The sequence below is a fragment of the Malaclemys terrapin genome, chromosome 3 (genome assembly GCF_027887155.1).
Source record: "Malaclemys terrapin pileata isolate rMalTer1 chromosome 3, rMalTer1.hap1, whole genome shotgun sequence".
Taxonomy (NCBI): Eukaryota; Metazoa; Chordata; order Testudines; family Emydidae; genus Malaclemys; species Malaclemys terrapin.
This window is the reverse complement of record NC_071507.1, coordinates 161,484,737-161,509,774: the sequence shown is the minus strand read 5'-3', so window position 1 is coordinate 161,509,774 and position 25,038 is coordinate 161,484,737. Positions and strand designations below refer to the sequence as shown.

The following is a 25,038-nucleotide window of genomic DNA, read 5'->3' as shown; positions in this document are numbered from 1 at the left end:
TAGGTTGGGTATTAGGAAACACTATTTCACTAGGAGGGTGGTGAAGCACTGGAATGCGTTACCTAGGGAGGTGGTGGAATCTCCTTCCTTGGAGGTTTTTAAGGCCCGGCTTGACAAAGCCCTGGCTGGGATGATTTAGTCGGGAATTGGTCCTGTTTTGAGCAGGAGGTTGGACTAGATGACCTTCTGAGGTCCCTTCCAACCCTGATATTCTATGATTTTATGAAGCACTGGAATAGGTTACCTGGGGTGGTGGTGGAATCTTCATCCTTAGCGGTTTTTAAGATCAGGCTTGACAAAGCCCTGGCTGGGATGATTTAGTTGGTGTAGGTCCTGCTTTGAGCAGGATATTCTATGATTCTGTTGTTCTTTATTCCACCCTTACAAAAATATTTTTCTTTGTCCTACTCGCCTATAAATTTCACCCAAAGCAGACTATTTTAGTGGTTTCTATTTTTAAGACTTTAGAAAAATCCATCCTGTGTTAAACATTAAGGGACAGTTATGAATAATGGTGATTCTCTCCCAAGAAAAAGAAATATGTCTTTGGTCATTTTAGTTTTCAGAAGTGTAATCAAAGAATTATGGAGACGAACCTGTATCTAAACAGATGGACTGGACAGACTTGTAATTTGATTTGAAAATAAATTTCACCAGACTCGTATGATAATATTAAATTAAATGAGATTAACGTTTACTCCAGTTAATGAGTCATGGATCCTTGTATTTTTTTTAAACACAGAATGGTATAATAGCTTATTAACTGAATCTACTAATTTCTTTAAGTAATCCGGTTATTAATTATTTATTATTATTATAGGTGTACAAATGAGGGCTTAAATAACAATAGGGATAGATGGGGGCAGCTAGAAAGATTAGGGAGTGTCAGAGGAGTCCAAACAAACTTAATGCCTGAATCCCAATCCCAATAATATAGTATACAGATAAAAGCACTTCATTGTTTTCATTGTAATGCATAACATTATACATTTACACTCTTTTCAGTCTTCCCTAACCACTCTCCTTGCCTCTGTCTCCCCCCTCAGTTTTGTGCCTTCATCTATGCTATCTCACATGTTTACAGCACCCTCTCTTCCTCCTCTCAAGCACCAAGTGATCTCTTTTCAAATCTTCCCTCTGAAAGCACACTTCTTCAGCAAAGGTCTTCAAACACTGCTCCCTCCAAAGACACTTGCACTATTCATGTTAACTTGTCTTCCTGTGTGTTATGTGTATCTGAATTTTGTAATGATATCAGAATTCGACTGTAAGTTGTTCAGGGAAGGAACTGTGTCGTCTTATTTTTTCTGCACAGCTTTGAGTATGATGGTGGCACTATTTTTTTTTTTTTTACTTTATTGGGAGTTGAGGGAGCCCAGCACCTTGAATAAGGAGCTTAGCAACTCACAGGATCTGGACCAATAATCCATTTCTTCAGATAACCCTGATTTGAAAATGAGAAGTGTAATATTCTCCCTTTGTAGCCACATTTCAGGATCTTAAGAGTTCTAAGGAACCATATTTATTGAGAGCTGATTGCATGTTTTGTGCCATACAGAACAGAGAGAATGTGGTTTCTCCATCAAGGAATTTACATTCTGCCTATACTAATGCAGGTGTAGTGTTCCAGATAATCAGAAGATGTATATGCAGTTGATCTCACTAAAGTATCTCATTTTAGCTTTTCAGGATAGTCAAACTTTTTTTAAATAGCTAATGATCTGTTCAAACTATTTTCCTTTGCTTTTCTTACTAATCAGCTTTATATATATTATCATCAGGGCACAATAAATTTGACATAGCGACAAAAAAATAGTGCTTATGAAGTCTCAGATTATAAAGTTCCACATGCTGCTTCTAGTCATCTATCCCCTGCTGAACTCATATTTCTCAAAGGAATGAAAGAATTTCAAATACCTTGTTTCAGCTTTACTGAGCAATGCATCCCATCTACTATCCAGGAGACTCAACTGCTTCAAGATCTTCACTTTATCAGCAGGTTCTGCTGACTCTGCAATTTTCTCCCCTTCGCGCTTGCTTACCTCAACGGTAGGTCTGCGGTCATCCAGTAACCTTTGGAGAAGCTGGAGATAAAGCAATCAAAAATCAAATTGCTAGGAAACAACTGAATCAACCCACAGCTGTGGAAATGTAAGGAGGCAGATTCATCAAGATCTTGTTAAAAATTTACACTCTACTTAAAATTGCAAAGAAATATTAGATGCTTGAATTACCATGAAAATGCCAATATTGTAAAAAGAGTTAATTCTGACTTGAGCTAGTTAGTTGTTTCTCTATCTGTTGAAAGTGGCAGACATCCACCAAGTCCTCGCCCCACAAAAGACCTTTCCCTGTAAATGAGTGTATTAATTGGTTTTTGTGTGACGAAGATGTGTGGCAGCCCTCACTGGTGCATATGCATATGGGAAAATGTCACATTTAACATCCACTGTATTTGCTAATGAGCTTTTATTATTATAATTTGTGTGAGTATTTATAGAAAAACTGCATGTTTGCTGAGGTTCAGTAGAGTGCAGATAACATATATAGGCTTGGAAGGATTAGATGTTCACCTGTAACTGTTGATTTCACCCTACATACAAAAAAGATGAAAACATATTTCTATTGATAATAACTGAAATTTACAGACAGGCAAAATAAGAAAAATGCTGCTTGAGAACTTAGTGCAGTTTGATTTAAGGCTATTGTTTACTCTGTATATTTTGACAAGTGATGCATTTTTTGTTTTAATGGTTATAAAGCTTTAACTTGTGGAATCTCAACATCTACTGTCATTAATTATTGTCTGCCCCTGCATTGTTTCACACAGCTGTGAACATGTAAATGATAAAAATAGAAATAAAATGCTTAAAACCCATAAGTTTGTGCAACTAAAAACTTAAATCAATAACAATTGAAAAAATGCTTGAAAATACACTATTATCTGAAAAATTATGTCAAAAAATGGAATTCAACTGCTCTGATCATGCAGTTACATTTTCCACTGATCACATGTCTGGGATGCCTGAAAATTAGGTTCACTGACATCACACAGTAAATTAGTTTCTCCCGCATATTTCTGTCTAAAACTTGATGATCTCCCTACTTTTCCCACCATTCCTTTGTTGGCTGGAGGGAGTCCACCTCTCTGTCTCTGCAGTATTACTGGCACACAATGCTCTACTGCCTGCTGCAACTTCAGGCTTTGTAGACTGTGCCTCTATGTTAAATATGAAAATGACTTTGGGCCATATTGGAGAATTGCATGCAGTGATTTGGTCCATGAGCTGCATTATGCCCACTTCTTCTCTAGTTATGAAAATTTTAGAAGAGATGATAATCCCTGGAGCCCTCCTTATACCAGCACATACTATTGCATACATTGGAGATGACCAATATTGGGGCACCAACATTCTGGCTGAGGATGCAAAGACAGTGGGATTTAGGCACTTACTACATGCTGCTCATGTCTAGAGTGGTTAGCTCCACTGTTTGTAATACCGCTTTGAAAATATTAAAATGAAAATTCTATCCCTTCTCATTTTCTACTTCTCCATTAACCAAACATTGATTTTTATCTCCTGCTTTGTGTCTAAAATGCCTTGATTCTTTTTGTTTTTAACTTGCTAGATTTTGCACTTGCATCCAAGTACAGATGAAGGAGAATCAGAGCCCAGTTTCTACAATGAAATGTCACACCCCTCCACATAATTCCATAAGATAGAGTATGGAAAGCACAGCTGCATTAAATACTTCAATACACTTGATTGTAATACAGTACACTTGAGCAGATTTTCTGCTTCAGTGAAGATTGCGGATTCATTATCATCACTAAAGCAGAGAGAGAATCTGAATCTACAGTAATAAGTTTCACTTACTTTCTGTTCCTGTATCTGGGCCTTCACAACTTTGAACTCAGCAGATGGGGGTTTCTGATTGGCCACTAGATCTTCTGTATCAATGAGCCAGCTAAGCAGAGATTCAAGGGCATCCTGGAACCTTCCACAGCGGAGAAGAGCTTCTTGCAGCTGAGCAGCTCGTTGAGCAACCTGAAAGAAAGACAGAGAGAGTATTACTCACTTTTCCTTTTCCCCCTCCTACTTCTGCCAATTAACCAAGGCTTGCAGAATGGCTGTCTTTATTACTGTAGTGTATTTTCATTCTTATACCTCTTCATCATTGTGTAGAAGTTAATTCACATTCATCATTTTAAAATTCCACCACTGTAGTTATGAACAAGGGCACTTATCTCTTAGGCTGTGGTCTTCCATTTAAAGGAATGAGGTTGATTCCCAGTAAACTATTTTATCCCAATGATGCAGTAGAACTAATACTCCCGTGTTGTACAGTTATGTTCTACAGTGATACTATGGTGAGATACAGTGGTGTGAAACATGCCTCTAGGAACTGTGTATTTTACTTACAAAGGCTTCCTTGTAACAAGACTCAGCCAAGGACCCCAAATTGCACTCCCCATTAGGGACAATTCTCCCTTCACAGTTTAAAAGGCATGGAAGTAGAAAACATATCCATGAACCATGGACACCTGTTGCTCCACTGCATCAATCCTCCGAGTTGGAACCTGTGACAATGAGCACCTTTCCTGCCTCCCACCCTTGCCACATCCCATCCCCACCTGCTGTCCAAGAACCTTTCACGGCATAGGAATGACACAAGGGGGAAGTTGCTCTTCTGAGTAGGGGTAACTTGCAATGCTTAAAGCACCATAAACCCTGATGTGCATTAAAGGGAACATGCCACTGGCAACACATAGCTGAGCCCTAGTGCCACTTAGTGCACACTGGAAAATGCTCAGATACCATGGTGAATATGAACATGATAGAAGAGACTTTTTGATACCATGGTGAATGTGAATACAGAAAGAATCACACTGGATGAAGGAGAGAGAGAAGTGACTACAACATGGTTTAGAAAAAAACATGTAGCTACCTTTCCCATATATGTGTCTCACCTCCATCCCTTCTCCACACAACTTGAGCTATTAAACTCCTCCCTGCTCTGCATATGCAGAGGGGAGCAAAGAGTCCTGAGGGAACCTTTCCTGGCTAAGAATGCCAGGAATAATCCTACAGAAAAATGGACAGAACTGTAGAAATGACAACCATACTTTGGCAGCTATTGACACAAATATTTTTAAGAAAATTACAAAGAAAGTTACTCTGTTAAGGTAACAGAATCCATGACTATCATGAACATATTTTAATGTCCTGTATTTTGAAAGATGACACGTAGGGGAAAATACTAAACAAGGAAGGCAAAAATTGATTTTGTGAATATACAAAATAATAACCTTCTTATTGAGAGTCTTCCATCGGGTGTTAACATCTTCAAGGTCATGCTCAAGATTCTCGGTGCTAGCATTTTTAGCAGCACTTTGAATAAGGCCTTGGCCTAGCCAATTTACCTCCTGTTGTTTAACTTGCAGTGGTTCAATCTCTTCTTTCTGGAATACCTGCAGGTGGAAAACCAAAGGCACATCTGAACTACACTTTGATAACACGTGGAACATAAGCAACTGTGATGTGGATATTGGGAGTAAAATCTTAGTACTGAAAACTAACATATAGCTATATAGCATTATTAAAAAGAAATGATATTTAGGGAAGTAAAGAAAATCCTAAAAACAATCAATGCCATTAAAGTTGAAAAAAATATAAGTTGACAGTACACCACCAACCAACCAACTATAGTACTGTACCTCTAAAAACCAAATGTTGTATTTTGTTTAGAAACTAGGATGTGAGCAACCACCCTGGTGTGATTGCAGCTGGGATACTGGGACAAATTCAGTCCTGGTATAAATAGTGCAGTTTCCACAGTGCAAACGTGCCTGCCTTCGTGAGGTATAATTAGGATTGCCAGGTGTCCGGTTTTTGACTGGAACTCCCGGACAAAAAGGGACCCTGGCAGCTCCAGTCAGCACGGCTGAACAGACTGCTAAAAGTCTGGTTGGCTGCAGCGGGGCAGGCAGGCTCAGTGCCCGGTGGCTCAGCGCAGTTTCTGGGAAGTGGCGGCATGTCCCTCTGGCTCCTAGGTGGAGGGGCGACCAGCAGGGCTCCACACGCTGCCCCCAGCGCTGGCTCCGCAGCTCCCATTAGGTGGGAATGCCGCAGCCAATGGGAGCTGTGGAGCCGCCGCTGGGGCAGGGGCAGCGCACAGAGCTCCCCTGACAGCCCCTCCGCGTAGGAGCCAGAGGGATATGCTGCCGCTTCCTGGGAGCCGCGCAGACTTCCTCTGTCCCCAGGAAATGCCGGGGCCACCTGAGGTCAGCACTGACCGGAGCCCACACCCCAAACCCCCTCTCCTGCCCCAACCCCCTGTCCTTGCTTGGAACCTCATCAGGCACTCAAACTCCTCCCGTAGCCGGCTCCCCAACCCCCTGCCCCAGCTCTGAACCCCTTTCCACATTCCAAACCTTCAGTCCCATCCCCCAGCCCAGAGCCTCTTCCTGCACCCCAAGCCTGTTATCCCTGGCCCCACCCCACAGCCTGCACCCCCAGCCAGAGGCCTCACCCCCTCCCACACCACAACCCCCTGCCCCAGCCCAGTGGTGAGAGAGGGTGGGGGAGAGCGAGCGAAGGAGGGAGGCGGGATGGAGTGAGCTGCGGTGGGGCCTCGGAGAAGGGGTGAGGCAAGGGCAAGGCCTTTGGGAAAGGCTAGGGTAGGAGGCAGGGCAAGGGTGTTTGGTTTTCTGCAATTAGAAAGCTGGCAACCCTAGGCATAATGTGGCCACTCTATGTAGTTCACATTAACACAGCTCAGGAGGATGATAGAAAACTAGAACACATACAAAGCAGCGCAACAAACCTGATACAAGAACTCATGAGACAATGGGAGATACATCTAGAAGATAAAGCATGCTCAAAGAGATATAAACATGGTCCATAGATACAGTGACAATATAAAAGTAAGTAAAAGAATTGAAAACTAACAATATACATCAAGGGAGCAAACTGGGCAATGTCTCTGAACGTTGGACAAGGGGCACAGCCTAAATTTAGGGAAGGAAACACAATTTTTCGGTTAGGTTTTAGGAAATGCAAATGAGTTCTGGAATATGGAGGTGGGTGCAGCAGCACAACAGCAGATACCCATTATTATTAAGGCTGCGAGTTTGTCACGGAGGTCACGGATTCTGTGACTTTCCATGACCTCCATGACTTCTGCAGCGGCCGGTGCACCTGGCTCAGAGGCAGCTTGGGCAGCCCCTGCGCCAAGTGCACTGGCCACTGCTGGGGCAGTCTTGGGCCACCATCCCCGTCCCCTCTGTGTCCACCCAGAGCGCTGGCTTCGCAGCTCCCATTGGCCAGGAACCACAGCCAATGGGAGCTGTAGGGGCAGTGAATGCAGGCGAAGGCAGCACGCAGGGGCACCCGGCAGCATCCCACCCACCCCCCTCAAGTTTTATTCACTGGTATTTTTAATAAAAGTCATGGTCAGGTCATGGGCTGTGAATTTCTGTTTACTGCCCGTGACCTGTCCCTGACTTTTACTAAAAATACCCGTGACTAAAATGTAGCCGTAATTATTATATAGGACAGTTCTGCAGATTGCATGGGCTCTAAGTAGGTCTCTCAGTTCTATTGTCTATGATTGGATTTAAGCTTTGCAGAACCAGACTATTATCATAGTAATACCAGTGTAAATTCAGGCTAACTCAATTTATTTCAGTTGAATTACTCTGAAGTGACTCCAGTGTCAATGAGTTCAGAAACTGGCCTAAAGCCTCCGCATTAATTACACAGACAAGTGAAAAATAATGGATGAATAAACAATGGTAAAGAATGCTCAACTTTTGACCCTAAATCCTTCTATAGTGGCATTCAGCAACAGTTTTGTTTTAGGTTTAGTGCTTTCAAAGCAACCTTCTTCAGCTTCCTGAAGAGCAGGAAGCTCTTTCAGCATACCAGTTACTCTCCTTTTCTGGCACTAAAATCCCTGTGGTGAATTATGTGTTTTAAAGACACAGATATCACGTGGCGGAGCAAATTTCTATGTGCTTGACATGCCACTGTAGAGGCTGCAGAAAATACACTGAGCACCTGCAAGAAAGCGCCCCCCCCTCCCCCCCCCGCTCACACAAGGCAAGCCGGACGCAACCTCAACCACTAGGCAACTCCAAGACCACCCCCTCCCTTCAACAGCCACTTATATAGTATCTAGAGATATAACACATATAGATAAGATTTACAACTCTGCACATATCCTCACTCTCCCATGACACAAACCCTCTCTCACACACATGCAGGATGCGCTTGCGTGTTGGTGTGCAGACAGCTGTTGTATTTTTAACAGTTTTGACCTGTTATCACTTAATCTGTGAAGTGGGAGCACTGCAGCATCTTTAGCTGGACACAGAAACCTTTAACATTAGATATCCCAGTGTATTGTGGTTATAATGCAAATCTTTAGACCCACGGCAGATTAAATTATAAAAAATACCCGGCAGATTAAGTTATTTTTCTGGCAACTGGCAAATCCATAAAAACATCAGCCAGGTCGGTCCAATACCAGACAGTTGGTAACCCTACATTCACCTTCCAAAACCTTAATCACAATGGCAAGCAAACTACAAACTTTGTACAGCAATTTGGTGAATATTTACAACAACCAACAAGCTCGCTGTTCCCTTTTGCTGCAAAATAAGGAAAGTAGCAAGCATTTCTTCCTACGTTGGGATAACCACTATATATATAACAAAGACTTCCTTTATATTCCAAAACTCCTTATCTTTCAAAGGCAGTGCATTACAACTGATGGCTGAGCCTTTTGCCCTAACTTGTCCTTTAAAAACATCTCTTTGTAAACAATGCATACGCTTAAAATAAATTAAAATGATCTTTGAGGGTAATTTACCAGAACGGTTCAGCAACAAACCCTGAAATAGTTCAAACATCAAGCAGAGTGGGCAGAAAAAGATTACAGACTTGACAAACACCCCTTACTTATTACAAAGCTTTACTCTTTACTTTCTCTCCTCATCCACCACTCAGAAAATGTTATAAGATCTTGTGCTTGTAAAACACTACTGTAACTTCAGATCCACTTTTTGGCATGCAGCTTCAGGAAAAAGGGCTTCAGTACATGTAACAAATCTTTAATCTATGTACTTTGGAAACCACAATAATCTGATACCGTTATTTGTACCTTTATGAGTAAGACTGGTCAAGCTGAATAAATCAGGCAGAACTGTCACTGAATGGCATTGCCTTTAACCACAATTTGTGTAAAAACTGAATGGTAACATCAGTGCACAGTGGAAGCATTCCAAATGAAGAGTAACAAACACCATCTGGACAATAATAGCCATGCACCAAACAGCTGGAAGAAATCAGCCCTGTCAGAAACTGCCCCTCATTCTTTTACTAAAGCGAGCATCTCACCAATTTCTGACATCTTGTAATGTGCTAGGCAAATTATGCTAGTAATCAGATTTTCTTAGTAAATGAAAAATAAAATTCTAGATGCAATAATACTTTATAATCAGAAATTCTATCAGTCACTTTTATGATAACAAAACGAACAGTTTTTGGCCTTTGCTGCAATGATTCCAAGACCCTTTTGTTTTGAATTACCTTATTAGACAATAGACCATTGCAGACTGTATCCAAGGTTTCTATGTGGGTTCCTGTAGTCCAGACATTCCTTTTCATTCTCATTGGGTTAGCTTGTGGACAGTTTATGGTATTATCTAACTCCAGTTCCTGAGCAGAAAATGTTGTTTCCATTGAATCTGTATGTGTTATACTAGATTCCTCTGCATTAGACAAAATCTCATATTTTGCTAAATCTGTGTCGCTAGCATTAACAGCAATACTTGCATAATACATGCCTAAATCCTGAGGTGCATCATCCACACAGTCCCCCTCTATCATTGTGACATGTGTTTTCATTTCTTCAACTTCACACTCATTTTCTACTTTTCCTTTGTCTGCGGTAAAATGGTTTTCTCCGTGACCTTGGAGATGTTCTGCATCTGATATGATGTTCTCTTTCAAAGAACTCTGTGAGTAACAACATTTGGTCCCTGTCTCCTCATTTTCACATTTCTGAGGACTACTTTGCACTATTTTTTCTGTTTGTGAAACATCATGTAAAGTCAATCTGCAGCTCTCTTCAATAGGGGCACTACTGCAATCAAGCAATGGGATGAGCTGTTCACTACTGGAAATAGCAGGAAAAAATTGTCTAAATTGACCTACTACATGGATATATTCTGCAGAAGATATACTTCTGACTTGACTTTGCTCTCCTGCTAATAATGGGTCTTGTTTTTCTTCTCTTTCTGTTGGAGGGCTGCATAGACCAGAGTCATCCTCTTCTGAGGTGAGGGAATTAGTGCCCCATTTGCACTTGCCTTCTTTTGCTATATCTGATCTATCAGCAGTTTCAACAAATGAGCATTCACTTTTATTTGCACATTCTGCAAAATTGGGTGGAACAAACATTCTCCATGATCTTCTATGTTCTTTCTTTTCTGTGTGAGATTTTGTTTTGGGTAATCCAGCAGTTCGAATTATATCACTGTTCAGTTTAAGTGCATCAAATATCGTTTTTTCATCTAATTTGTTAACTTCACGACTTCTGAGCTCAAATACACTGGAAGAAGTAAGGGCACCATTGGGGCACAAAGTACTAATATCCAGTGTTCTATGACTATATGGTAAAGTTCGATCTGTGAAATGTCTTGAGGAGAGGCTGCCTTTGGAGCCTGAATCAATCTGTTCATTCAGTCTCACTGTGTCATAGATTGACCTCTGAGGAACATAACAGTCTTCCATATTTAGATCTTCATCTTCTTCACCCTTCCCTACACAAGGAGGATTCTGACGTAAACAGTCTGGCCTGCTAAGCGGCTTCCCCATTTTGAAAGTATTTACAGAAATGTACTACTATGCCTCTGCTTTCAGGAAGTGTGACATATAATGAAAAACATGAAAAACATTGTTGAACTGAACAACTACAGTCAACTTGCCTTTAGCACATATACAAAATCTATGTCATAATTTATGAGGTGGTTAAGGTCATAATCAGTGCAAAAGCAACTATAACTTTACCAGGCTGTGATTTATTTAATTTTTATTCCTAAAATATAAAGTGCTTTTGTAAGTAAGGAGCAGAAGTCTGTCAATATAACAACAAAACAAAGCAAAAACCCAACAGTGTCTCAAATACGCATAACATTCCACAGAATGTTTCATTTCTTTTTGCAGGTCAAAATTTGTATCTTAAATCTCCAGATTAAGCCTTCCAAATGAATAAGCATTATAGTAGGCAGCACATTATCTTCTGTAGGTGACCGATTAACTGTAATCCATTTAAATGGTTTGCAGAATTCCATCTCCTTTTATAAATAAGACATGGTGCAGAAGCTTCAAAAGAAAGATCCCACAGTAGCTGTGTACAGTTTAGACCAAGGCACAAAGAAAATCTTCAGGGAAAAATAAGTTAAATCCAGAATAGTAAAACAGTCCTTTACTTTTTTTTGGCAGTAGCTATAAATAACCTTAATCTGAAAGGCAGTGTATTTTCTTCTTGTACTAAGCTTCTTTGTGGCGTATTCAGAAGTTCCACAGGAAAACAGTTTTCTAGGTAGTCAGGCAAATGCAATCAAACAGCCCTTTAAACTAGTAATTAGAAAAGCAACTTTTTTTAATTCATTTTCAAAATATCCTCCTGGAAAGTTGTTATCCTGTTTAAGGCAACTGCAGCGCAGAATAACTACAGCAATTCTTTTCCTAAGGCACAGCAGATTTACGTTCCGTTTAAATTCAGCAAGACTTAACTATAAACCGTAGTTGGCAGACTGTGGTCACCGTTTTGTCTTCATTTTGAAGTGCAGCTGTAGAGAAGAAGGCATAAAAGGAAATCCAACAATGAATGCTTGCATGTACCATCCAGTGTAGCTGATAAGCTTTCCAGCTCTCCCTGGTTTCTTACGAACTGACAGGCATCCTCCCAACACTGAGCTTAAAGAAACACCCTTTTTTTTTTTCTTTAGGCAACATCTGCTACTATCCCATTCGTTCTCAGAATATTATTCTGGCCAAGCATTAGTAGGTGCCTGACCTCTTAGCTCTACCCCCTTATGTTTTCTGCCCCACATGATTTAACAGTTAACTTCTTAGTCATCTTTTCACTTTTACCATTTGTCTTGTCGCTGAAACAGACTGAGCTGTTTCAGTGGGAGGAACCTCCAGACTCCACATACCAAACTATAACAAACTAGCTGGTGATGACATCATGTAAATTAGAATGCATTCTTTAATTGTGGAGGACCTGCTTTGCTTAGAAGCACAATGAAATACTGTTAATTAATTCAAAATGTTGAAACTGACATGGCACAGCTTAGCTAGGTAACCTGACACCACACATACCAAATTTCCAGAACATTTTTTCAAACAACCAGAAACAGCACTATTTTGCTTAATTATATAAAAAACAATCCAGTGCAGTATGTTGAATTAACACAAATCAAACCTCTCGTTTGTTCATCATGGATTTCTGGTGATGATATGCATAGTTTTTAAGCACAGTCTACAGTTCAACACACAACCCAATAGTGTCACCTTTTAAAGGGATACTGTCATGTTAAAAATTAAATCTTTATTTGTATATTTATCTGTTTTACTGATAAAATCTGAAATTATAACAAAAATTTTATAAAAAATCCAATTTGACTTTATTTAGTCTCTCTGTATAGTTTTTATATTTCACTGAAATTGGAAAATGGAAATAAATCAGCATCAGTTTCAGCTTTTGTTTCTATTCATTTTCACTTTCTGACTCTCATACGATTGCACAATGTTGCAATGTCTGAGTTGCAAATGCTAGATGGGGAAATTTTAAGTCAAAAGGAAAAAAAAGCCTATTTCTATTGAAACTAAAATAAAAAATAATGAAAATGTTTATATTAATATTAGGGTCCTGAATCCCAAAGAGTTAAAAAGGCATTAAAGGAACTCCTACATTTTGTGTCTAAACTACCTGACAACGTCAATTTAAAACAAATGTAAATCCAAAGAGGTTGGAGACTGGCACATAACACACTTATTAAAGAGGTTATGTACAAGCTGCTTCTTCATTAACACTAATTTGCATACTATTATTGACCAGGGCCCTATTTGGTATCAATTTTAGTGAGAGTTTTAATCATAGATTAAGGGCAGCATATAGCATTTGGTATTAAAACTTAACACTGCACTATTGAATAAAATCTACCAAAGTTTTATTAGATAAGCACATTAGGAAATAAAAACATTACATACATTTTTGTTATAAGGGCATTTTAAAAATAAGAAAAAAATGTCATATGTGTACGCTCAGATATATATCAAAAAGTAAAAAGGTATGAAACAAATTCTGTCCTTTTTCTTTCATGCATTTTGCCTTTTTTTGGTAAGTACAGCTATCACAGAAAATAAAGTCTCCAGTGCCCATAAAATTAAACACAGCCATGACATATTAAACTATGTCAAAGAGATATTAATCTTAAGACTGAAGTCTCAGGTTTCTCTAAATTAGAAAAATGTAACCTGCATGGTTACTCTTCTGAGGTCCCATCAATAGTGTGTATTCCCACCAGACCAACCACAAACAAAATCCCATGAATTCAAAGGGAGCGGTACCTTCTTTAACAGGACAGAATCAGGACCAGAATTTCCAAGTTTTGATTTTTCAATGGAAAAAATAGGAATACTTTTTGTGAACATTTTTGTAAAAGGTTTTCCCATTTTTGACCAGCTAAAATGAAGACCTTTTTTGAATAACCTAATGCTACATCCATAAGTATTAGTTACTTTCTCATGTTGTTTTTAGAAAATTAGATTGATTAATAATCAAAACACAATTCTTTACCCTATTTTCTTTGTTTCCCATATGTTGTAAAGAGAGGTCAACCTTCTGAAAGGGATCTATGATGTTTTATGCAATATTTGCAAATCAGTACATTAAAAAAATCCTTGGATTTTAACTGTTTAGTTAAATATATGAAAATAAACCTCAGACTGTTGAGTAAACACTATCTTGCTTCAATGTAATAGTCAGAGAACACAGTGGACGCAATAAGCATAAACCAATTAAACTCTTAGTTCAAACTCATCAACAGGAATATTCATCAAGGTTAAGATTCCTATGAAGTCCAATTAGAAACTATCCTTTTCTAGGCACACTGCAAATATGAAGGAAAACCTTTAATAGTTGCACTGCTATTGTTCTTGGGAACGGGGGAAGGGAGGGGAAGAACCATCCAGTGATGAAAGCTAACATCAATTCTATGTATTTTCAGAGGAAAGCTGGGAAGGTTTGTTAATTAAATTAATGAAGCATTTTGGAAAGATTTTGAGGCATGTAATAATTTGATAGTTCTCTGAATGAGCTTTTTATTTTTGTTTTTTAAGATAGGACCTAGCTATGAATTCAGATCTAAATGCTAGAAGTTCTGGGTGATCCCAAATCCAGGAGGTTGGTTCGGGCTCATCTCTAAAGTTTTTTTGTTTATTTTTAAAGAAAACAGAAAGTAGAATCAGCGTAACTAAATACAGCAAGTCCACCTACTGGAATTCCCTTTTGTTTCAGATCCATTCATTGCATCCTTTATTTGAAAACAAAAATCCGTGACAAAGCTGAATGAAACAAATGCCATAAAACACAAAAGCCAGCTACTGTAAGAGATTAAAACAGCTTTGAACAGAAACACCAAATTATTTGTTGTTGCTTTTTTAATCACTTTTCTCTGAATACCAATGGGGATCTTTTTTGCCTGTTCTATAGTCACTGAGCCAAATTCTGCTTTCAGTTACACTGATGTAAATCCAAAATAATTCTCTTGGTTTATCCTGTGAAGAAGCAATTCTGGTACTGCTTTCTAATGAACTCCACTACACTTTACACAATTGCCATACAGAAAGCAAATCTTTCACCCAAAATATAAACATTTCACATTAAAACTACATGATTTCAAGTTAATGCAAGTCATACTTCCATTTTCTAGTGCCGGTTAAAGTTGGTGGTACCCATTTTGGATATCACACTACACAGTGACTGAAATGAGCAGATTATCTAGAGGAAATACAAATACGAGTCACAATTCACCTATAAGTTTTTCTTTAACAATTGTGAATTTTAATATCAGATACCAAAAAGTATCACAAAGCTCTATTCTTTGCTTGCAAAAGTTGGCCAAACCACAGAAGCACCTTTTGGCCCATTCTGCAAGATCCTTCCATCAAGAGCATAAGGAGACTGTGTGAATGAGTCTATCCACCCAGAAGCAAATTTCTATGAGACCACAGAAGCTAAAGTCATAAAGAACGAGACTGTGGTTTTGCAGCCACAGCTGCACTTCAGAGGAGGTGACAAGATGTGGATGTGCATGAAAGTGCAGCACCATTCAAAGCAGCTGCTGCTGGAGCCATTCTGCCTATGGATTGCTGAGTCAGGGAGAACAGCCCTATGGGAGCATGCTGAGGACAACCAAGTACAACATCAACTGAAATGGTGCAGCTTACATAGTTCACAGTGCCAGCCCCAAATATTATGGGGTATGAAAGGGGACTGAAGCATGGCCATACCTCTACCCTGCCCAGTCAGGTTCATCTAACCCTGCTCCCCCTCCCGCCGACACTGGGAGTCACACGAAGGGCACCAGACCCAACAGCCTTCTTTCCACAAGAGGAGCAACAGCAGCAATCCGGAGGAGCTTGCAGGAGCAGACTGGAAATCTCCAGGCTCACGGGGCTTTTTCCTCTAAGCACCAAGGAAGCCTTCTTGTTCCTGCTTCCTCTTGCCCCGCCAGAACCAGAAGGTCCTGCCCTGGGCACCAAGCCCAACAGCTTCCCATTTCCTAGTCAAAATAAGTATGTGTAACCCCACCAGCAGTGCAAAGGGGCTTGCAGAAAGGGCAGGACCTTTGGAAATCCCCCTAAACTGCTGAAAACTTTATAATTTTGGAGCAAAAATTTTCAGTGTTTGGTTTTCAGACATAAAATCAAAAAAATCTGACAGAAGCAGACACCCACTTTCTGCAAAACATTTTGTTTACTCAAGGACTCAGTTTTGCAATAAAAAAAAGTTTTCATCAAAAATTTCCAACCAATCCTAATCTTCAATCGGGTCTGCAATTTAGGCTTATTTTTCCTATTATTTACTAAGGCCACTGGTTGTTGGCCCTGTCCCTCTCCTACCAGTGCAACCCTTGAACTGCCCAGCTTCACTCTCTCTGCCCATTCTTCTTACCTTCCTTTCTCCCTTTTCCCTTGTGCATTTCCTCTTCCCTCAAATTTCCTAATCCTGGCACCCGCTCACCTCTTATTCCCATAATCTCTTCATCTTTTCCAGAACTCTTCACTCCCACTTCAATGCCAATGTGTGCCCGCCCAAAACCAACTAACAAACATAAAACTAATTGTTATAAATCAAACAAATATACAAGCGTACATATAATTTTAGCTTATATCTCCGTGTGTATCTGTGCCAGCTATCACCCTGAGCAGATGCTTTATTTTATATTCCTTTATCACACTTTTTCAGTTTACAAGCTCTTCGGGGCAGGGACTCTTTCTTCCTATATGTCTGTATAGAGTCTTTGGGGTGTGGAATGCTCCAGGCTGCATTAGCCGGTTGCTTCTTCCTCTCAGGGAGTACAAGCACTGGCATTTAGGCTGCACCCTGAAGATGAAGGATTGCTTGTGCCTACCTATAATACAATGTTGTTCAAGAGCAGCGATGACGATGACGTGGTACAAAGTTGCTACAGCTGTTCTACAAGGATACCTGCTGTTCCACTGTAGTGGTATTTAGCCCACTGGCCCAGAGGAATAAAAATGACACAAGGCATATAAGAGTGCAAAAAACAAGAACTGGGGTACTATTTTCTAGCTCCCTTATTTCTGAACTAGTCAGACTGCCTCCACATGAGGGCTCTGCTTGTTCGGAGTTGTACCACAGAGTGTAGACTTTTTGTGGTTAAAGAAACCTGGAGCTATATTTAAATGGCTCCCACTTTTGAAAGCAGCAGAAATATGGAAATATCATATAGATCAGTGGTTCTCAACTGGGGGTCCATTGCCCCCTGGGGAGCCTCAAGCCGTTTCAGGGGGGCCATGGGACCCCACATCTGGAACCCAGAGCCCGAGTCTTGGCGCCCCCCTTTCTCTGCCACAGGGCTAAAGCCAGGAGCCCGGCGCCTCCACCCTGGCACTGAAGCCGGGAGCCCCGGGGCTAAGCTCCGAGTACTGGTTGCCCCCCCCTTGCAGTGCCAAAGTGGAGCAGTCCTGAGGGCAGCTCCACCCCCCACCCCGCTTTCTCCTCTCCTCTCCCCGCCCCAAGGCCCCGCCCCTTAGCCAGGTCAGAGGCGGAAAGCCGGCGTCGACAGTGCAGGCAGCTGCTGCTCCGGCTCATGCCACGGAGCGGGCAGCCGGGCTGTGGCTGCTCCTCAGCTCATGCAGCCGGTAAGAGCCGCCCAGGCAGGGGGCCCAGCTTTGTGGCCGGCAGAGCCCTTGGGGAGCAGTGACCACAGGGAGCCCTCCTGGCGCACAGCCCCTAGCTCCCCCCAGGGCCGTCCTTACCCATACGCAAAGTACGCAGCTGCGTAGGGCACCAGGAAATTTGGGGCACTGGTGCCCTGCGTGGCTGCGAACTGCTCCAGCCTCTGCCCCGCCTCTTCCCCATGGCCCCCGCCCCACCTCTTCCCGCCCCTGCTCTGCCCCAGCCCCGCCCCTTTCCATCCCTGAGGACTGCAGTAGGACTGGGCCTGCACTCACCAGCGGCGGGAAGTACAGGGACCCGGCCCCAACCGCGCTGCCAGTGAGTGCTGGGGGGTGGTTCCCCCCTGCCCCTCAAGCCAGCCCCCTTTCCCCCTGAGCTACCCCCCCAGCCCACACACAGCCTCTAGCTACCCCCTCCCTGCACCCTGAGCTATCCCCTGCCCATGCACAGCTCCTAGCTCCCCCCTTCCTGTATCCTGAGCTAGTCCCCTGCCCACACACAACCCCTAGCTCCCCGCTCCCTGTACCCTAAGTGAACCTCCACCACATACAACCCAGACAGACTGGTTGGTCTGCTAAGGTGAGTCAAGGAATGGAGGTGGCGCTGCCTCCCTGAACCCTGCTGTGTGGAGCTGGCCCAACCACCGCCAGCCCCTGCCCTCCCAAAATAGAAGTCAAACTATGCCTATGCCCGAGGGCCCACCCCGTCTTGGAGCCCCCAGTTTCCTCCCTCCTGCACTGGGCCCTGGAGTTTTTATAGCATGTTGAGGGGAGCCTCAGAAGGAAAAAGATTGAGAACCTCTGATATAGATCACAAATCATAGCCCCAGTTCAATTGCACCAATCTAAGCAATAGTAATCACAGCGTAATCATTTTGCTTATTGTTTTCCAAGTGTTTTACTAACATTGTTCAAAGAGAAGCAATTTGTTTCTGTTTCTAGATTGATATATACTGGTCAATTCAGAGTTGCATACCATTTTAATCCTAACAATCTACTAGAATGTTTTCGCAATATAACTATTATTTCAACACTTTTGTATGCATTTATGCATTTTGAAAGATCATAGTTTATAGAAGATAAAGTCAGCAGTAAAACTCAAACTCTCATACGATGCATGTAAAATGAATCCAGTTTTAAATCCTGACACTGTTTTGTTCAGTCCAAACAAGCAAAAAAGCACCCTCTGCTGGGAAAAGTGTACAATTACTTTTCTTCAATTCTAGTCCTCTTTTTGAGAATACGACTTAGTTCATGTTATAGAGGACTGTTTTATGATAAAGTAAACTAGAACAAGCAAGGCTAACATAAGTCATACAAACTTTGGAGTCAATACTGCATTGAATTTGAAACCATATGTTGCAAAGCTAAACAAAAAATTCAGAATGTTGCCATAATGTCACTAGAAAATATATGATTTTTTAAAACACTGTTGTTTATAAATATATGATTAATATAATGTTCTATAGCCATGTTTTTCCAAGGCTGCCCACTTTTATCCAGCTACGTGAGTGTTGAAATATCATTTGCTGAAGTTTAATAATAATATTTTATGTACCACCTTTCATCACAAAGCACTTTACAATTGATATACATGCAACATCACTGAAATGCAGCTTTTTCTGACCTGGACAACAGCCACCAATCAGAACACAGTACAACTATACATAGCAGTGGGGAAGGGGATTTTGGATAAGGATTCCAAGATAAACACCCTAATTTTATGGGAAGAAAATGAGATTTTAATGACATTTCCTGAATTAATTTACACAAGATTCTAATTTAGCGCTGGCTAGAGTGGTGGATGTAGTTTGCAGATGTTTGCAGAAGAGAAGAGGATGTTAGTGGAGCCTAGCTGGAGGGACAGATGGAGTGAAAGGCTGGAATTGAGGACAGAATGTCAGAATAGGAGGAGGAAACTAGAGCCCTGATCCTGCAAACACTTATGCATGTGCTTAACTGTACTACTGTGACTAGTCCCACTGAAGTGATGGTACTACCCATGACAGTAAAGCTGAGCACATGCATGTTTGTAGGACTGGAGCTAACTGCAGCCATGGAGGAGAGAGCAGGTCCATGTGGTGTATGGGCAAGTCTAGTGAAGCACCTACCTGGAAATTGTGTGGAGATCAGTAAGATGAAAACCTCTTAGGGAGGTGAGGTGGGTGGGTTTCATGGATAGGGAAATAGGGATAGTGAGCATCACTGGCGCCTGGAGAAAGAACGGATCAGGGAACAGGAGTTGGAGTGCGGGAGTAGCAGGCTGGGCTGCAGGGGGATGAGAGTTCACCAAGATGTGGCAAAGAGGAAAGGCAGGACCTGAGGAAGGACAGAAACAGCAGCTCCAGGTCATAGTGATGGGACTGATATGGAGTAGGAGCATTTCTCCTTCGAGCTCCAATCTTAAAACAACCCCTTTCAAACATGAAGTGAAGGATTACAGAGTGTTCTACTCAGAAATTGTTTTGTAGTACAGTACTCTACTAAAAGAAAGCATTCTTCCTACCTTGAATATATTCAGTTGTTGATTAATAATGTCTGTTTCCATTCCAACAGGACCTTGAGATTCTTCATGTTCTTCAGCTCCCCCAAGCAGACTGGAAAATTCTTTTAAATTACTATAAAACTCTTCAATACGACTAATAATTCCTTCCACTTGTTCCTCTCTGGCTTTTGCTCTGTCCAGTAACTTATTGCATTGTTTACTTAAAGCCTCTAAGTCCCTTTTTATACCAACTAGATCAGGAGACGCTTCAGTGGCTAACATCATTTTACAGGTTTTATTGGCATTTTCATTACTTGTTATAAGATCTTCCAGCTTTTTGAGGAAATTGTTGATATCCTCTCTTTGTGACCACAGAGTGTCTAGATCTCTTCCTGCTGGAGCCATGCTATCGAGCTCATCATCAAACTCTGCAAACTGAGAAAACATCTCTCTGATGTTGTTTTGGAAATGGCCAATTCCCTGAAGTTTCGTCTCTAAGAATGAACACTTGCCTTCAACCTGCTGGCTGATTGTACTGTATTCTTGCTCTAAAGACTCAGCTTGCAACAAGAGGTCAGCAACACCTTCTGAATTGGAAGCTTCTACCACCAGTTCTTGGGCAAGTTTTTTGGCCAAGTGCACATAAGGCTTTAGAGTCTGAAGTGTTTTCTGCTGGCTCTGCAACATTGTCAAGTGTTTGTTACTACAAGCCTGGGGTCCAAGAGCATCATGAACTTCTAGCTGCTCTTTGGCACTTTTAAGTTGCCTTTGGGTTTCTCTGGATGATTCCTGAAACTCTTTTAGCTTTTGTGCCATGTTTTCCAAGGTCTCCCTCTTACTATGTAATTGTTCTGTGACCATTTCCACTTTCTGGTTCAATGCCACTTTCTCTTCTGTAATGCTTTCTTTATCTGTTTGACTGGCATTGAGCAAACTGTCGGCTGCATTATTTAATAATTCCACCATACTATGGTGTTTGTCCAAGTCCTTTTGCCAGGCCTTCACCTGAGCAATAGAATTCTCTATTTCGACAGGATCTATGACAATCTTTACTTCAGACAGGTTATTTTGGCACTTCTCTATCCAGGGCTGCAGGTTTTCTACATGTTCTTTGTACTTGAGGGCTTTCTCCAGACAAGTACTTAACTTATCTTGCCTTTCTCTTATTTGCTTATTCATTTCGTCCCAGTTACTTTTGAGCATGCCAAGCTGAGACTGCAACTCTGCCCTGTCAGCTCCTTGAGTCTTCTGTAGGAGACTTTCACCTTCTGCAACAATTTTTTCATAGGAACTAATCTGGTCAGACAAGGTCTTCTTAAAATCTTTCTGCTCTCCAATTAAGGACTGCAAGGACTCAAGGTTGGCCGATATAGGATGAGCCTGGTTCAGTTCTTCTTTCTTTTTGTCCAGCCAGGTCTGAAAGTCCTTAGACATTTGTTGGAACTGATGAGAAGTAGCATATGCTGATTGAAGTTGCTGAACGTGATTAGCTGCAAGAAACAAAATAATATAGTGTCATTTTTACAACTAGCTACTGACCAAAATTGTGGTGAGTAATTTTCTAACCAAAAGAAAATATTTTTGTTCTGAGTAATATATATTTATTGTAGTTTGCCCAATTAATTTTATTACACATCATTCTTCATTAGAAATTGCTGGTTAACACGGAGAGTCAAATTTCAGACAAAATAGTGTATAGGATAATAAAATGTCTCATTATCAAAAAAACCCTACAGAGGAGTGGATCTCAGCCGAGGTCTGAAGCCACCATGATGCAGAGAGTTCTGCAGAGCCAATCATGACAAAAAAGCCCCCCCCACCAACGGGTAACCAAGCCTACGGAGTGCATCAAAACCTGGCAAGATATCTGAGCCCCACTGATGATCATGATTCATAGAGTTTAAGGCCAGTAAGGACCATTAGATCATCTAGTTGGACCTCTGGTATATCACAGGCCATTACGTATCACCCTGATATTCCTGTATTGACTTATATTTAACTAAAGCATAACTTGTGTTTGGCTAATGTTCTGAACCTATGCAGAATCTACTGTGAACAGCATCTGATTCTGGTGATTCAAGTTGGGGGAGCTGGGTTTGCAGGCAGAGATGGAAAAAATACAACTATTTGTTTCCCTGCACCTCAGTTTGGCCCCTAAAGATCCAGGGTATTGTTTTAGCTTCTTATAGACACAGGGACAAGCTGCAAAGTTTGGATCCACAACACTGGGCGGCTGGCTGTATTTAGGAATATGGCTCAGGCTCATTTTGGTAAACACAGGATATTTTTAAATGACCAGAGAACTTTAACCATTAGTTCTTTGCTTTATTTTTATATTACTGTCTTCCCCCTTTTTAATACTAACCTGCTTTCTGTTCAATATCCGTAAATGGTTTTACAATGCCTTCCAATTGCCTAATAAGTTCAGCTTTCAAGTAGTCTTCTCCAACCAGCGCTGACAGCTCCTCACAAAGGGTCTGAGCCACTTTTATATTTTTCATTTCCTGTTCTATTTCCTGCTTCATTTCTCGAGCCATTTCCAACTGCTGTTTCATAGCATCGGGGTGTGTGCGCACAGCCAGGGTGCTGCTCAGTTTATTATCCAAGGTACTTAGCTTATCAGACAGGCTTCTCAGAAGGCTTTGATACTCTTTGCTTTTGACAATGGCTTGGTCAATTTGACCACATCTGTCATTCAGTTGTCCTGTTAGACCGTCCCATTTTTGTGCCACAGCTGCCAGTTGCTTTTTCACAATTTCATGAGAGGGAGGATGTTCACCTGGTCTCTTCAATATCCCCTGACCAGCTGTGGTTAACTGTTCATACTGAGGCTTTCTGGTATCAAACTCCTTAAGCAGAATCTGAGGAGAGAGTAAATAAAGATTCATTAACTTCAGAAAAACCTCTCCAACCAAACTAAATTTGTTTTCATTAGCAGTACCTAGTATGCATTATTAAGCCACCAGTCTCCCAATTTAAAGAGCAAGTGAATTAATTTTTAATACACACCATGAAAGTGTTGTTTTACAAGTATTACATCAAGGGAATCGATTGGGCAGCCAATTCTGTTGCTATAGAGAGGAAACTTTCAGGAGTTATAGAAAAAATAAGGCACGTTTTCATATCGTATCTCATTACCAAATGGGAATTCAATCAGCAGACACAAACATTGAATTTTGTTAATATTATAGAAATTAAGGAACAGTACCAAGTAAAATAATCATCATTTTGTTTCAAGCAGTGTTTTCTTTCCCAGGCAGTTTTGAAATTTGTCCTAACATCAAAGGAGGTGTATAATAACATGAAACTGGACTATAGCACAGAGAACATTTGAATTGATTCACGGAAGTACTGAACGTATATTGTAAGATTTATTAAAGTTTATAACTGTGGCTCTCAGTATTAATTTTTTTGGCAATAAGTCACAATGCTTAGAGAAGAAGGGACGTATATAACAGTTTCATTTTTACAGCTATTGCAAACCTTTCCTTTTAAAGGCATATCAGGTTTAACTTTTAATGACTGTTAAGTGATACCTGATAGTCTCATGCTGGCTGTTTAAATTTTTAATTTTTGTTGTTTGTTTACAGACTGACCAATTTTTTTTATAAAGGTATTACAAGAAAGTTCATTTTTTAAACTCTCTTCTTATCACTGATAACTTACATGGAAATGTCAGTTTCAATCACATTTTGTGCAAAATAGGATTATAACATCTCCTCACGATTTAGATTAACTGGCAGGAACAGAAATGTTTAAAATAAAAATTTGTAGCTTCTGCTACTTCGTCTGATTTAACTTTGATTTCTTTTTACTGGTGTCACATTTCACTCTATTTCTGTAACTAGAGGATTTTCCCTATACTTTCTCTTCCTTCTTTGTTTCTCAGTATGTAACTTCTAACTTCCTTTGCTCAGTCCTGCATTTTACTTGTTTTCAAATGTTTATTAGCTACAGGCACAATCAAAGGGACAAAACCTCAAAAGAGCATTTTCTAAACACTATACATTTCGTAAGAGAACTGCTCATAAAAAGTTATTAGCTACTTACACACTCAAATTAATCAAGCTTCAAAAGACCATTTCACAAGAGTATCACAACATGGTCAAAACAGAAACATTTATTTGAGGCTCAGTATTATCAGGTATCTCCCTAGGGATAAGTTCTGCACATTTTTTAGATCTTTTGATCTTTCTTTGTTCTTTTGGGGTTTTTTGTTTTTGTTTGTTGTCTCTGTGTGTGTGTGTGTGTGTGTGTCTGTGTGTGTGAATATCGTGCGCGTGTGTATGTGTGTGTGAATATCGTAGCCATCCGAACTAAGTTAGTTATGATGTTTACTGATAAATTGTTGTAACAAACTTCTGCTGACTGTGGTGTTCAAATGAAAAGCATTTGAAGCAAAGAGATCAGAAAATGTTATTAATTTAACATATATAAGCAACCAAAACTCACCTGGACCTGCTGCTTCTGTGTATTCAGCATATTTGGGTCAATTGACAGTGGTCCAAGCACACTGACCATGAGCTCTTTCTCTATAAGCCACTGCTTTAACTGAGCTTCTGTTGTCTGGAACTGGGTCAGGTAATTTGAGGACTCTTCGAGATTTTGTCGTCTGTCAGCTGTAATCTGATTGAGTTCTTTCCATTTGTAATCTATCATAAAATAGTGATAATTTTAATAACATATTGCATCTATGTTCTAGCAGAGTGGCTGTAAGACATAAGATTGTATACACAATATATAAACAGTTCTTTCTAATAATGCTACCATGCTCTGTGCATATTAACACCAGATTCCTTGGTGCAATGACTCAAAATATACCCATAGTGTATACCTGAATGTAAGCCCTCTGATTAATTTAGTTATGTAGGGAATTTTCAGCACAGTAAATATACATGTATTTGCAGGACTAAGTCACCATCCCATCAAATAAATCCAAGAGCTCAAATTTAGACTTTTATTAACATTTTCAAAAGCACCTGCGTGACCTAGAAGCTGAAGTCCCATTTTCAAAGTGTGAGTCACCTGGGAGCCTATGTCCCATTG

General features: G+C 40.6%; 1 protein-coding gene across 12 annotated transcripts in view; it reads right to left on the bottom strand.

Annotated features, from left to right (window-relative positions):
• Positions 1-25,038, bottom strand: part of DST (dystonin) — a 432,436-nt gene that overhangs the window by 79,892 nt on the left and 327,506 nt on the right. For all 12 annotated transcript variants that reach the window (XM_054022022.1, XM_054022027.1, XM_054022023.1 and 9 more), the window contains 6 exons: positions 24,445-24,644; positions 22,358-22,853; positions 20,014-21,482; positions 5,312-5,473; positions 3,879-4,049; positions 1,918-2,084 (listed from right to left, as the gene is read on the bottom strand). In XM_054022022.1, coding sequence (XP_053877997.1) covers positions 1,918-2,084; positions 3,879-4,049; positions 5,312-5,473; positions 20,014-21,482; positions 22,358-22,853; positions 24,445-24,644 — 2,665 coding nt within the window. The remainder of the gene's footprint in view (positions 1-1,917; positions 2,085-3,878; positions 4,050-5,311; positions 5,474-20,013; positions 21,483-22,357; positions 22,854-24,444; positions 24,645-25,038) is intronic.